Source organism: Chaetodon auriga, chromosome 8 (genome assembly GCF_051107435.1).
Source record: "Chaetodon auriga isolate fChaAug3 chromosome 8, fChaAug3.hap1, whole genome shotgun sequence".
NCBI classification, from domain to species: domain Eukaryota; kingdom Metazoa; phylum Chordata; class Actinopteri; order Chaetodontiformes; family Chaetodontidae; genus Chaetodon; species Chaetodon auriga.
The window spans coordinates 18,737,437-18,753,653 of NC_135081.1; the positions used below are offsets into that span (position 1 = coordinate 18,737,437).

Here is a 16,217-nt window from a genome sequence, read left to right on the forward strand (position 1 = left end):
GAAACCTGATGATAATTTGGTGACTCAAGCTGCCTTTCTGTGTGTCTGTGCGCGCACGTGTTTGTGTCTGTGTGTTTGTGCATCTGTACGAATGTGCGAGCGTGTGTTCTCATCGTCGCATGTATGCTTTGGCGTCTGCCTATACATAGCGCCTGCATCCAGTCCCCAACACTTGAGAGGGTCTCAGCCATGAGCACGCAATTACTTTCAAAGCATCTGGCTGCACGTTGGAAGGAGCTGCACCTGTTCATGCTCATCTCCCTTTGGCTTTAGTTTACTGCGAGGTGTGTGTCAGTAATAGCCTATAACAGAGGTAACTTATATGTCAGCCTCCTGCCACATGATTTGAGCTGCGTTTGTAACAGATGGCCTGGACTAAGATGAGACAGAATGACAGAGAGGGAGAGAGGCTGCACAGTGTTACTGGCCTACTGACTCTGTTTGTGTAATTGAAATAGAGCTCTTCGTAATACAGTATTAACCCAATAGCTTGGACGTCCATATAAATCCACATAAACTGAAACATTTACGTAGTTATGTCACGTAGGAAGGATTTGGCGTCTGCCTCGACTTTGATTGCAGCAGATCACTTGTCTGTCTGGACTGACTGGCTAAGTGATATGTTTGCCGTCTGTCTTTCTATTGTTTATTGTCTGTCTGCTGCTTTTGAAGTACATCCGTGTATCCACCACTAACAACCCCTATTCTTGTCTGTTTTCACAGCACAACCCAGAAAGAAGGGTCCCTCTTTTTTTTTGCCTTAATTTCGTGCAGTGAAGAGTATAAAAGCTAGTTTGCCACCTCATTGAATGCAGACAAACTGCAGAGCGTGTGAGTGACAGGGCTTTTGATTTGTCACTCTCACATGCTGCCTGTGGAAGTGTCGATGCGTTCGCCCACATGCATTGTTGATGTGAGGTATTGATGTGGAGCCACATGGCCGGCCTCTGAATTGTTGGATCTGTGTCGAGGATTGCGTGTTCACATTGGATTAACACACCACACTAAAGGAGGAGCCTGTGCAGGATCACACCTGAGCCCCTCCGGCCCATTCCGTCATGGATGAGTGGAGCTGCAGTGATGCTCACTGAGCTGTGCGTATCCACAAATGAACCTCGTATCATTAGTGAAACTTATGTCATACAATGAAAAGGCAGTTTAATCTGATTTTGAACAAAAGGCAACAAGCTGCACAAAATGTGAATGTGTGAATGATTTTTTTTTGTGTGTGAAACTCAAACCAGGTGTTTTGCAGGTGTTCTCTGACCACGTTTCAGAGGGTAATATTGTGCATTTCTACTCCACTATATTTATCTGACAGCTGTATTTACCTTTCAGATTTACATTTTACAAAAGAACCATGACAAGGTTATAAAATACAGTGCTTGGTTAGAGATTAAACCCGTGGTTCCCAATGTTTCCAGGATACTAAGTGTTACCAGTTATTCTTTACACATTACTCCGTGAAAAAGTAATTATATTTCTTCATTAATAACACATCTCTTCTCATTACTTGTTACTTTAATTATTCAGCGCCTTACCATCAAAGGTGCATTTAAACAAGTCCAGGTCCTCCAAACCCACACGTCACATTTTATATTTAACACATGCATAAATAGAAAATGAGATATTGTCGCAGCAGCCTCACATTCCTCAGCATTCACTGACCATCCAGCTGCGAGTTTACCCTTGATGACTGCTCACAGCTTCGTGGAAGTCCCAACTTCAGCTGCGCAGTTACACAACCTCCAATTTGATATGAAACTAGGTGACTCTCAAAGTAGGCATAGCCGTGGCTAACGTTAGCAGCACCCCCCCACCTCCAGCTCCTGCACTATCAACTGAAAGCAGAGAGACCAAACTGATAAACCCATCATCTAACTTTCAGTGAGGCAGCGAACAAGCTTTACTGGCATTAGTAATGTGATTACTGAATTATAAATTCCCTCCAGATTTATCTTGTGACCCTTTCATGGGGCCTGATCCCTATGTTGGGAACCACTGGTGTAAATATCTCACCAGCCACAGCAGTAGAACAGCACTACTTCTGCACTGATACACACCAGTTTAAGGATATGACTCAACGGATACATGCTGATACTTCACATTATAGCAGTAGTTGGTAGTTTTCAAAAATCTGACAATGGTATTTTTTTTAAAGTATAAACATGTAACATAAAGAATCTTGGCATGGATAAATGAGATTATTCTGTGACAAAGATGCGTATTAAAATGGACATTTTACGGATGAAATTGAACCTGTCGATTCTCTCTGGGGGACACATTATGTAATGGAAAAACTAAATTAGCCAAAACATAGTTTGGCACTGGGGGATATATACACTGATAACAATACATCTGCAATGAGCTTAGCCTGGTTGAATTATCAAACTGTCCAATTTACCATTCCAGCTATGTAATAGATGTATATGTAATATTACACCAGTCACAGGGACCATTTTTCTGCACATCAAGTACTTTCACTTTGATAGTACACTTTGCAGCCAATGCTTATGCGCCTTTACTTCAGTTAGATTTTGAATGCAGGACTTACTGATCGCACTAATCACTGATGATGGAGTCTTTTTACAGAAAACACTTTCTCCACCACTGGTTATCCGTGCATCTAATCACCAGGCTGTGTAAACTTTTAGCCATGTTTACGGTCTCACTTTAAGGTCATCTGGGCCATCGTTCCTGCCGTCACTCGCTGGCAGGATTTGACGGTATTAATGAGGCTGATTACTATCCTTATCCTGGGTGTCATAAGCCGCCTTTTCGGGACATGATAAATTAGACAAAGTGTGATAAGAAAATAAATGGCAAGCTTGTCACAGTGGGAGTGCAGCAGGACAGATGCCACCAACAGCCCTGAAAAGCTTCCTTTTCTCCTCCCTCCTGCCTGCGTGTTCGCCGAGCTGCATAGACAGAGATCGCACGCTGGTGGGAAGTGGAGGTCACAGCATCCCCATCATTGACACTACAACACTTAACTGTGACCAGGCGTTATTTTTAGCCGTGTTTTTGCATGTCATTTTCAAAAGCAACATCATTTTCTGTGGCTGTTGAGAGCTCTGTAATGACATTAGGCCACTTTTCCCTCAAATGACTCACGTATCTGCCATTTGTGATATGAGGGGTTGAAGCCTTCAGGCGGCTGCGAGCCAAGACTCTCTGCTTTGAGTCAGTCAGTGTCGTTGCAGATAGAGTCACAGATAATACGCCTGTGCAGACAGGCAGTGATTTAGAGCCAAAATGTAACTGAAAGATGAACACGTGGTATGGACTGCTGTGACACAGTGGAATGCAGTTTGCAGTTTTGAATTTCACATTAAAGCTGCGCTTGGCAGTTTGCGTGTTGGCATCGGCTGAGCAGGGTGAGAACAAAGTTTGATTGTTGAAGGCTTCACTATTCATAAATGGCACAATGAGATTATAGTAAACTGATCTCGTCTCAGATTCTCATTCCTTCGTAGTGGCTGTTGAGGGTGGAGATGTCGATGAAAATGAGCCTCGATTTCGTTTGATGGGTGAACATTTAAATAGAGGGAGGGACGAGTTTCTCCGTTCTAGCACCATTGAGGAGTATTTTTCCACACGATTGTTGGCCAGCAGCATTTACTGGGTCTCATTAAATTCTGTCATGACTGCTTCTTTCATGACAAGTCCAAGCCTTTCTGTGCCTGTGATACACCCAGAATGTGTCTAAGCTGTTTTGAAGCCCTCTGATCGAAGGAGAGGAGAGTGAAGTGTAGGAATACCTGAACAGGTTAAAGGAATCGTTCAGCATTCTGGAAAATTCGCTTGTTCGCGTTCTTGCAGGGAGTTAGGTGAGACGATTGGTGCCACTCTCATGTACGCACGCTAAATATGAAGCCAGGAGATGTAAGCTTAGTTTGGCGTAAATGCTGGAAACAGGAGGAAACAGCTGGCCTGGATTTGAAACAAAATACGCCTGCCAGCACCTTTAAAACTTCCTGATTAACATGTCGCATCTCATTTTGTTTAACCAAGAAAAACTCCAGCACATAACCCACCATAGAAACACAAATAGTCATTTTTCCATTTCTGTTTTTACACGGATTAAAGAAACAATATGGAGCATGTTAATTTGTGAGTTTTAGGTTTAAGTTACTTTGAGTTTACTTTTGGGCTGAGCCGGGGTTGCTGTTTCCCCCTGTTTCCAGCCTTTATGCTAAGGTAAGCTAACCGACTGCTGGCTGCTGGCAACCAACAGACCTGAGAGTGGTATCGATCTCATCTAAAGACGCCAGTAAGCTCCGTCAGAACCGCTTTTTAATGTACCCCCGTGAAACCGACAATCCGATATTCACACCCACTTCGGGGTGTGATTGGCTCGCCGTGTGGAGGTGTGAAAGTAGGCCTGGTTTTAACTTATTCATCACTTTCAGAGTGCAACACTATGAATGCCTTCCAGGAGAGAAAATGTCCGTGATGACCAACTTTAACCTCCACCTTCGAGTGCAGCCGATCGGCGCTCAGCCAACACTAGTTCTTGGTACCTTTCTAGTGCATTTTCCCACAACGTGGAACAGTTCCTTTAACACGTAGTTACCCAGAAGCAGGCCCCAGATAACAACCTAGCCAGTCTTTGCAGAAGTCTTGTAATTAAGGAAGAGAGCCAGTTTTCGTGAAATGTCCTCCTACCTGTGCCTGTTGCTGCCTGTTCAGTGCAGATGTTCCTCTGTCATCCAACCTGGCTTAAGTACTGTTTGTTGCAGCTGCACTTTCATTCAGCTTAACCGCTCGAGAGTTTTTGATAACTCCCTTTGACATGTGCATGCTTATTTCTGGAGTCGTGTTAATCCCCCTTCTTCCTCACTCCTCCGCCCTCCTCCTCCTCCTGCTCCCTCTCTGTCTTGGCGGATCACTCTCTCACTGTGGTTGTTTGTAATGATGGTTTTGGTGTGGGCCTTGTCCTTGACTGACTGTCTGTGGGTGGGAGCATCTGGAGCACATAAAGAATGGGTGGAGATGGGTGGATGAGTGGACAAAAGACAAAACACAACCTGACCGCTACCGAGAACGCTCGCAGGCAGTGGGAATTTTTTGTGAAAGCGTGTGCGCACGTGTGCGTTCCTGAAACTCGCTGTTACCTGTGAGCTCCGTGACTCTGTGAGCTCGTCGCAGGTGCATTTACTTTGGTGTAAAGTCATATTACGCGCTCACACACTCACACCCTTCTAGCCCGCGTTAATATTAACAATGAAATTCTCTGCTGAGTGTCAGGGAGGCTCTATTGCCTGGAAAATGCACGGTAAAGGAGCATACATCTGCCATCAAAGAGGCGTGACGTGAACAACAGCACTACACTTAGCGCTGGAGAGTGTCGATGCATGCATGGCCACACAGAGACAAAGTGTTGGGCAAAGAGAAATGGATGGAGAGAGAGGAGAGAGAGGAGAGAGGGTCACTCAGCTGAAGTGAACACTCGAGTGGCAGCGGGGACAGTCATGAACTAATGCAGGTCACCTCTGCACAACAGAAAAGAGTGTTTACACCCACGCCACAGACAGGAAGAGAGGGGGAAAGAGTGAAAGAAGCACATTCATATGCACACACACACAGTCCCTACCTCCTCTTCTCATTCCTGCCTCGTAATCCTGCCTCTTTCATTCTATTGTCTGTCCTTTCTCTCTATCAAAGCTCGAGCCAAACAAACAGCACATCTGGCATCAATAATGGAGCGCAGCGTAGCTCCTTATTTAATGTACAGAAATGCCGACCCCGCTGTCACTTTTCAGATAAATAATACACACATGCAGAGAGGGTGGAGATGAAAGGGACAGGGGACAGAATGGAGGTAGAAAGAGGGGGGAAAGGTATCGAGCAGAGTAAGTAAAAGACCAGAGTGGAGCAGGAAGACGTGAGAGACAGCGTGCATTAAGACAGCACTCAGGTCCAGATTGCAGACTCAGCACTTCTCCAACCTGTCAGGGACAAACTTTGAGTGTCTCGGCCCGTAGATGGACCAATAACGGAGATGCTGCGGCGCAGCTGTCTGAGAGTTAAATAAAGGGGCTTTTAATGGCAAGTGGACCTGCCAGCAAACGTCCCTCTCTTTTGTTCAACTTTGTTCTCGCACTCACACACAAGATCCGGTCATGGTGCCTCAGCCCAAGCTCACCCTTGAAAGGTGTGTGTAACACGGCACTCAACGCTTGTCTTTGGATGCCGCGGTGAATTATTCAACATGCTAATGTCACGCAATGAGACATGCATGAAGCTCTTTGAACGCCCCTCCATGTAATCCTCATGTACAGGTTTGTCGTGGGGAGGGCGGAGGCGACGTGAGGACCTGTGGTCCCCAAGGCCTCACGACAAGACGCTAAATAGTAGAGGCATAAATATTCATGTCAAAATAGTTGGCTATATATTATTTATGCATGACTCTGCCCCGAAGCAGAGGGTTAATTGAATTTGGGGTGACACATTTGCTGTGTGTGTGTGTGTGTGTGTGTGTGTGTGTGCGTGCGTGCGTGCATGTGTGCGTGTGTGTGCTTATTTGATATAAATAGGATGGTGCTTAATGAGGTCAGAATACATATGTGAGTGCATGCATTTCACGCATGACATGTTCATACATATAACGATCTTTTATTATGTTGAGATATGAAGGATGATTCTGATTCAAAAGACACAGAACTTGGAAAACTAATCGAAAGGCTGTTTCCATGCCATCACACACACTGACTGATATCGAAGAGGACAGGCTAAATAATAGAAACACCGCTCCGTAAAAAGCAATACCACAGACGACATCCGTAAAGTTGAATCCACACCTCTCTGAAGCACTTTCAATAAAAACCAACCAGTCTGACCTCTCTGATGGAAGGATTTAAAGCAGGACTGTTGTGTTAGACCACATTACTTTTAGCTGTTCCCAATAAACTGAGTTTATAGCCTCCACAGAAGCATCATCAAACAAAGCAAGATAGGTATGTCACTAATGGAAATCATCATTCTCCTGAAAGGCTTTAGACATCCTGGCTTGGTGGATTTAGTCTTCCGCCTGTAGCCGATTTTATCCTGATTTGCTTTGCGATTCCAGCCGCCAAGCTGTCCAGACATACGCCGCACCAAAAACTATTTATTCTGATGCTTGTGGCTGCATGTAAGCCTTCGCTGTCACAGTCCATTTGTATTCTTCTCTTGATACAATTCATATCTCTCCGAATCCTGGAGGACTTCCACGGAAAAATGTGTGAATTTAGTAAGATTGACAAGAAGACAAGCTAGTGGGTGAAAACCGACAGACTGGAGGGGAGAGAGAAAAAAAAAAGAGAGGAGGGAAATGAAGGATTGGAGGACAGATTTGCAGGGTCTCCATCTGTGAGCATAATCCTAAAAAGAAAAAAAAAAAAATCGGTTTATAGCACAGTCAGAACAGAGAGGTGGGGGGTGAATTTATGTCATAAGCCAGAAGTGATATCATTTTCTTATTTGATTCGTTAAGAAGCAGGCGGGCGGCGTGTGCGCCAGCCTGCACACCTGAGAAAGAAAAAACCGAGGCGTCTCAGCGGGTCGCCGGTATTTTGGCGAGATGGGGCACCTTTTCAGATCCCATCCTGCGTGTGTGATGATTACGCCGATAAAATATTTCTGCCGCTCTTTGTCTGGTTGTCAGAGAGAGGAAACGGAGACAGCCTCCTTCTCTCTGGTGAGTGAGTGTGTGACATGAAATGGAAACGAAAGCATGAAAATTGCACGACAACAACGGGAAGAATCACTTATTGGCAAACAGGCCGCAGTGCCGCGTGTGTGTCTACAGCCCTTTAGGTGATTAGCGTTGTGCTTGATGAAATCGGGCGCTGTGTGTTTCTCTCCGTTAACTCCGTCTGTGCGAGCATCCTAAACAGAAAGTCTGATGTTTTCCGCCACCTCTGTGTGCATGACAATCTTTGGCCTGCGTTCAATCGGCGTCTCCCCAGCACAACTCGAGCACAGACTGAGCCAGACTGAAGAAACGGCAGCCACCACAGTTTTGGAATACTAATGGAAAATTCAAGGGCTTCAGTTTTGTGTGGGAAGCTGCCATGTGTCAGCACGCAGCACTCAGCATTAAAGTCACTTTGTGTGTGTGTGTCTGTGTGTCTGTGTGTGTGTGTGTGAGAGAGAGAGAGAGATTTCTTTGCCAGCTTGCTTTTTAAAGCACTTAAACCTAAAAGCAAATTATGGGAAAATACACTCCAACATAAAAGTCACGCTATTCTCGTGCTCTCAGCCTCGATCATTGGAAATGAACAAATGTCTGTTAAAACCTGAAACAAAAGGGGAAACCATCAGCGAACATGTCGGCCTTCATGAAATGATGAAGGTCCCCTCTGGGCCAAACTACAAGAAGCATCAGCTCGCTGAGTTTCAACACAATGTGACAGTAACGGTTATGGCCTTTTAAAGTTGGGAAATTTGACCTTTAATCACGGTGCCCCATCAGGTCAATCAGTTTAATTTTTTAAACACCAGAACTTTGTGCCAAAATGCATCATCTCTCAGGATCTGTTATTAGGTTTGACAGATGTGCACAGCTGGAGTCCTCCCTGATTTTACTGCACGGGGGAGAAATCAAAGAGAAATGTGGACGAAACCTGGACCTGTTCCACCGACAGTAGACCGGCTTCCAGCAACTGGTGCTATTTAACAAAAGGATAAAAGACCGGTGGTGGACTGCTACTGTTTTTTAGCGCTCGCCCAATCACAGCCATCTTGTTGGTCGCATTAAACTTGTTTGTCTGTTTTCTCATACCTTGTCTTTGTCTCTGCTTCCTTACCTGTCAGTGATGCTGCTGGACACAACAGAGTCTACGTCAGAGCTGGGCTGGACCACCTATCCAGACACGGGGGTAAGCGGGGAGCTCGCTGCCAGTGTGCGTTCCAGCTGTTGGAGCACTGAAGCAGTCGAGTTGGGAGGCCACTCAAATGTGTTGCACACATGTTACGCATGGTTGTGTTTAAGGTTAGATTCACGTTGTTCGTTGGGCTTTGTTCTGAAAGGGATTAACCACAAGAATACTGTACGTAAGAAATGTTAAAATGTCAGAAAATGGTGAAAAAAGCTCATCACCGTTTTTTTTTTTTTTTTTCAAGTTCGCTCAGTGCACTGTAATGTAAGACGGTGTAAGATATAAGCTGGAAACATCAAATATTTTACATTTTTGCATGTAAAATGACTTAAACAATTTATCATTCATCAAAATAATGATGAAGTTTTGGCTGGCATTAAAGATGATTATGTCTGTGTTTAGTATTATGTGTTAGTCACAGTTAAAGATCCAATATGTGATTATAATGACAGCAAAATATTTACATATTATTTACATTTCTTCGCTTGGTTGTTAAAAAACAAACACTTAGCCGTGCCTACAGATCTCTGCGCTCTGCTCTGTAGATATGATAATTCAGCTCGCGCGTGTCCAAGCCCTTAAAGTCCTTTTAAAGTGAAGCCTGTACAGTTAATACAAAGCAATTCTCACCGTGTTGACACATTCCTAACACATCAAAAGCGAGCATGAGCCCTGTCGTATACATTGTGGTAGCTGGCACGTCTTCCAAGGCTGCATTGATTGCAATGATTCAAATAAACAGCAGGTTTCCATAAAACCTTGTCCGCTGTTTTTGATGGACGTCTCACGGCTGCAGACAGTTACACCGCGCAGAAAATGACAGAGCTCAGCTCGAAGATTAGGAATAATGTTATGAACGGGTATGTTTAGTTAAGGGTTGAGGTCAGTGTTATTATCTTGCTGAATGTCTGGCATCTGACATTGATTGGTGGAGCTTTTGGCAGGTGGTGCACAGCCTGAGCAAGGTCTCGTCTTGCCTGTAAGACAACCTTGAGGGCTAAAACGCTTTTTTCATTTGGACTCTATCTGTGAGGAGATTGCAGTGATTGAAGCATAGATCTCCCATTCTTGAGCTGCTTTTTATTTAAGGTTGTCGCACCGCCTTGAGCTGTGTAAATATATATATGTGTGTGTGTGTGTGTGTGTGTGTGTGTGTGTGTGTGTGGTGGCCGGGGGGGGTGGGGGGGGTGACATGTGTGAGTGCATGTGTGTGTACTTGCGTGACTGTGCTAGGGTCAACTCCCGGGTCAGTTAAATTCATTCATCTGTGAGTGATTGTGGCTCAGTTCTAATATGGCTCATAATTACACACATACATTGTCTTCGTTGTCATCACGTTTGAGATAATCAGTCGAACAATGTGAGAAGCTGTGGGACAGGACTTGTCCTTGTTACCACAGAGGAAACACAGTGCCTGAAATAAGATTAGCTCAATGCTACATTTGTATATGCTAACGATTTTCACATGTGGAGAGCATACACGCTCACGCCAAGCATTTTATCTCAACTTAACGCTAAACTATAACTTTCACCCGCCGTCATTATCACCCCAGTCCTGCCTCCAGTTCGGCCATAATTGTACATGTTGTGTGATTAATTACGGCCTTGTGTGTGAGGTGTTTGTGAATCACGATGCTAATAGGAGCCCATCCATTTGTGTGTTGCATGAGTTTTTTTTTTTTTTTTTTTCTTTATGGTCCCTGGATGAGAAGTGCTCCTGAGATGGAGATATGGTTATTTGACCCGGGGCATCGAGCTGAGAGAAGTAGAAAGACAGACCAAGAGAGGGGGAGAGAAAGAGGGAAGTTGTGTGTATGTGTGCTTGAGTGTGTGTGTGTGTGTGTGTGTGTGTGTGTGTGTGTGTGTGTGTGTGTGCTCTTTTTTTAACCCTCTCCTCACTTTTCTCTTCACATCCCATCTTTTCTTTTGCTCGAGGGTCTGTGGATATTCTTTGCTGTGCTCTCCTCCTGCTTCTTCTCGCTCTCGCGCCGTCTTTCCATTCTTTTAATGTACTGACAAGCTTTGACTCTGCGTCTCTCTCTCTCTCTCTCTCTCTCTCTCTCTCTCTCTCTTTTAATCTTCCCTCCCTTTGCCCTTCACAGTCCCAGAGCCAGTGGGTCTCTGCTTCATATTCATCCTTTTATCCCCCAACTCAATCTCCTCTCTGCCCCCTATTTCCCTTCAGTGTCAAACCGGCAGACTCTCGACTTCCTACCGTCGTCTTCGCTGTTTTCCCTCCCCTTGTTTCCACTCGCCATTCTTCCACTGTGTGTTTGCTCTGTGTGTGTGCACATGCATATGTCTCGGGGTATCTGTGCGTGCGGCTCGCTGCTTCTTCGTGCTTCGGTGTGTGCGTCGTGTCCGAGGCCCTGCCCCTCCCTGCCCTCCGTCACTGGAGAGATTGCTCTCTGGCTCTCTGGCATTTCGGTTCAAATTAAATCATAAAGATGAGTCGTCCCTATTTTTTTTTTTTTTGCTTTCCAACGCTTCATCCACCCCTCCTCCCCAATCTGCCCTGTTTTTTTTTTTTTTTTCTTGATCTTCTTTCTTTCTTCCTAAGAGAGGGAGAAAACAAGGGGGAGAAACAGGGAAGGGAGCGGGAGGAGAGAGGAAGGAGGGGAGGTGGGGTTTTTAGTTTGGGGTCAGAAAACAAATGAATGCTGCGTTTTTGTTTTTTTTCTCAAAGGTACAGAAGCAAACTGCACGCGATGCCACACACTGATACCAGCGGCTACTCTCAGTACCTGAAAGTCCACATGGTCAGGCTTTTACTGCAGCCACCTCACACTGTCACACACACACACACTCTCTCTCTCTCTTTACTGCTTCCTCACTTTTCTCTAACCCTATTCCCCAACTGCATCCCTCCATCCCACCATGTGCCCTCTGCTGTCCCCCCCCCATCCGATTCCCCTCGTTCTCCTGTCTGACAGAGTGAATCACAGCCTGGGAGAGAGAAAACGTGCCCTTTCCCTCCATTAGACTGACGGCGCCTCAGACGCTTTCTATCTGCTCACTGATCTTATCATTATTCCAATTTGACCAAATATGAATGCACTCTCTCGTGTGTGTTGCTGCAAAGATTTTTGTTCGTACTGGCTGTCAGAGCCACGCAGAGAAAGAGACATGAGCATGCAGGGATGCACGGACGTACACAAACACAGAAACACACACACACACACACACACACACACACACCAAAAGCACCCTGATAGGGTGTCAGGACCTTTTGTCCTCTTGCTATTGTTGCAGGGAGAATAATGATGATGAGGCCTAATACATAATTCCTCTGTGTTACAACAGAAAAGGCCCTGCTTGTCACTCAGGGCTACACAAGCTTAAAGCAGAGCCTTTTCATCCCTGGAGGCATCGTACTGTATAATTGGTGAAACTAAGCTCTGCGCCTACATTTACATTTCGACTCATGTGACGGAGACTCTTTCAGAGCCGAGTCTCTGTGCTGCTCCTTCTCTCTCCATGAAGGTACAACTCATACCCAGATCCATTTGTAAAAATAAAAATAATTACAAACTCTAATTGTATAGCACCTTTGATACAGGAACTGCAGCTCAAGGTGCTTTGCAAGAAAGAAATCACACACGCCAAGCGAGTGATTTACATAGAGAGAACAGAATGGACAAAAAAACAGATAAAAATACAGATACTGATTCACTTCATAGGTCTTATCTGCCTACAGGGCACAACCCAGTGTAACAGAAAGGACGTAAAAACAGATAAATGAATGTAAAATAGAATTGTACATCTGCAAGTATTCAGATTCCCTAAAATCTGACAAAATCTGCTCATTTTATTACACAACAGCTGCCACAAGTCAGACGCACAAGTGTCCACCACCCGTCACATGAGAACAATGATACATGCAAATGCCAAACTGGTGCAAGAGAATAACTGACCACATGTCGCATAAAACTGAGTCACTGTTACTATACGATGGGGATGAGGCAGTGTGAGATTTCATCCTTGATCGTGGTAAATTTCCATCGGGATGATCGTGAATATCCTCACCTGGGCGACTTGAAAAAGCGAACATCGCTAACATACAGTCCTGTTTGATTTCCTGATTTATTTTGAATTGTCTCTTAATAAAAGGTAAAGTGATTCCAGTATGGTTCAGTGCCATTTTGAGAGTTATACGCATATTTTGATCATTAGCTGGATAACATTGTGAATTATTTTGCCCAGGATGATCATGACATGAAATTTTTATATCCTCTCAAGCCAATTCTACCATTACATGATTACACCGCTAACATATTGAAGTGGAAAATGCCGTCATTGACCTTTAGTTTGTCTGTTTCGCTGGCTGAATCTACTTCCTTTCAATCTTTTTGTCATGTTTTTTGCTGAGAGTTTGAAACATTTGTCTGACACGTCCGCCTCAATCCGCCCAATGAAATGAATTGTAAGGAATTAAGCATCAACATGTCTTTTCAGAAATGTCCTCGTTGCTCTGGACACTTTGTGCTGAAGAGAGAAAACCATCCACATTGTCTTCTGTCTGTTTTCCTGACAAATCGAGACATATTTTCTGAAAAACCTCGATGATGAAATGCTAAACTAAGACCACGAACATGGGAAACCAAAGTGGCAAAAATCAGCAGGTTATCTATGGAAGTGGACGCAGAAATCCATTCACCTCATTGCATCTGGGTGCGACTCATTAAATACTAAGAGAAATTAGAATATATTTGTCGTAGAAATCTTTATTGCAGCGTTCAGTCCGTCGTGTGCGGACGGACCTCTGAGCTCTCTGGGCTGAGAGATGCTGGAGTTCAGCAGTCATATTCCTACAGACATCTCATACGTCACAGAGCGTTTCATCACCCTCGGAGACCAACAGTTGTCCTTTAATTAATCCACAGTCGGTCTTTGTTTGTTCAGTCATAGCTATTGATCTGAAGAGCCGACAGAATCCCTTTCAGCTTTGCCTCTGATAGCATTTCACACCTGTCGCCGGTTGAACATTTTCACACGAGGAGCAGAAAAGACAAAGTGTCGCACTGTGCACTGAGACAAAAGACAGCGTAGCACAGAGCAGTGCACATAATCATGAAACAGAATATATATACATCTTCACTTCTTTTACATATAAATATTTGATTAGCTCTTGATCATTACAATTTTGTCTACAACACTTGAAATGTGTTATGCTCTGAATTAATGGCTCTAGTGGTTTAATTAACTCCTGGTTTCATAATCATTGATTACCTAATTAGACAGTGGAAAGTCTATTGTGGGTAACAAGGACATAGAGATGACCTACATCAGTGGGGACAATAAAGAACAGATTTCCAATTGTGGATTCAGTACCAGTGTGTGTTTAATATGGGGACAAAACAAATACTCTATTATACTTATCTAAGGATGAAGATGTCAAACATCAGTGTGTGATGTTAGTAAAGGACTCGACCCACATGCCAGCAACACCGGCAGTGTGCTCAGTATTTACTTTGCTGCACATAAACCGTCTTTTAAGATACAAGGAAACGTCATCACTGCCGACAGACCAGAGAGGCGCCAGGGTTTTACAGTTTATACAGGTTGATTCAAGAGCTCCCTGATTAAGATCATGTTTTTCTTTTGCCAAGTTGACTTTCCACAAGCTCACGGTATTGTTTCTGTCTCCCTCAGTGGGATGAGGTCAGCGTCCTGGATGACCGGGGGAAGCTCATACGAACCTTCGAGGTCTGCAACGTCAACCAAAACCCCCGTCTGCAGGACAACTGGTTGGCTACGCCCTTCCTGTACCGCCACTCTGCTCCGCGGGTGTTTGTCACGTTGCGTTTCTCGGTGCGCGACTGCGCCAGCCTGCGATCACCGTCACCCACCTGCCGAGAGACGCTCACCCTGTTCTACAAACAAGCCGACACCCAGAGAGAGCTGGAGAGGACCTGGGTAGCTGAGGTGAGACAGCACTGAATGTGCTCCATTGCAATCACCATGCAATTACCATATCGTTGTATTTACATAATAAATATCTTGTTATATTAAGAGCAGGAGAAAGTTATACTCGACACAAGTCTGACAAGTACAGATAAGACATTTCCCCAGTTTGAATCCGCAGTATTGCAGTGCAGGAGACGCTCATTCCCAGCTATTAACTTCACCAGTCAAATGTTTTTCCCATCGGAGGGAGGACAAAAACAGATCAGTGTGCAACATGGCTGAAAGCGTAAATCAGTTCCTACATTTCACTTCTACCTGGTGGTGAACACGGAGCATCCAGCTTTGATGGGCCAAGAGTCCAGCAGCCGCTCTTTGTAAAACCAAACTTCAGCTAATTACACACTAACATAAGTGTTTCTTACAAAATAGAGATTTCTAAATCACCAAATTCAAACGTGTAAGTTTACTTGAGATTTAGGTTTTTACCAAAATAACACGACCTTAAATTGCATGTCATGCTAATAACATCAGATGAAATGCTTTCAAAGTGCTTGTTAAGTTAGCATAATCAGATATTTCGCATCTCTAAACTGGATGAATACCACTAACACTAAAGGACATAATTCTCCATGTAGCTATAAATATAGAAATAAACCAGTGACACCTTAAAATTATTTTGTAAATCTGTTATTTTAGGCATTTATGTTAAAGTACCAGATGCAACAGTTGGATTTACAATAGTCTTCATCAGCTAAGAGTTAAATGTTAATGATACAGCTCAGCGTCCTCATAAAAATAGCCGAATTGGAAATGTAAAGTGCTCGAATTAAGGTGTGTCTGATCACAATCAAATTTAACAAGGGCTAATTCCTCTGATGTTTCTCATTATTCTGTTTTTTTAATCACCGCTTGAGGCCAACAACCTTTAGATGGAATCGTTAAGCGCAGTAAAATGCAATTTTCATTGATGTTACGCCCATGTTACACCAAAACAGCAAAACCTCTCATCATCTCATGGCAAGGAGTAATTGTATAATCATCCTGATTATTGTTGTGCTTAAGAAAAACCCGTTGAGATTGATGGCCTCCTTTGGCTGCACTGGTGAGAAGTACATACTTGTTGAGGATTGTGGTTTACAAGATGCAGAAATGTGCCACTGTGGTCTCCAGAAACGTCACTTCAGTCCCTCTAATTATATCTTTATGGCACAAGATAGACAACAGTGAGCATTTTACAGTTGCATGAAATTTGCTGAACCTCATGTGTTGTCAGTGATGTGTTTTAGCGACTGACACTGCCTGTCCAAATGTGTTGTATTTATTTATGCATTTAGTTTTTATTTTCCTTTTTTTTCTCTCTCTCTCCGAGCCGCTGAGTCTGAACTGACTGAGCTACATGTGCAGTCGCAGTCACAGTGGGGGGGATGCAGTATTTGTATAGATGAA

At 44.1% G+C, this 16,217-nt stretch overlaps 1 protein-coding gene across 1 annotated transcript in view; it reads left to right on the forward strand.

Moving 5' to 3' along the window:
• Window positions 1–16,217, forward strand: part of ephb6 (eph receptor B6) — a 36,217-nt gene that overhangs the window by 1,019 nt on the left and 18,981 nt on the right. The window contains exons 2-3 of the mRNA XM_076737552.1: window positions 8,800–8,864; window positions 14,517–14,789. Coding sequence (XP_076593667.1) covers window positions 8,800–8,864; window positions 14,517–14,789 — 338 coding nt within the window. The remainder of the gene's footprint in view (window positions 1–8,799; window positions 8,865–14,516; window positions 14,790–16,217) is intronic.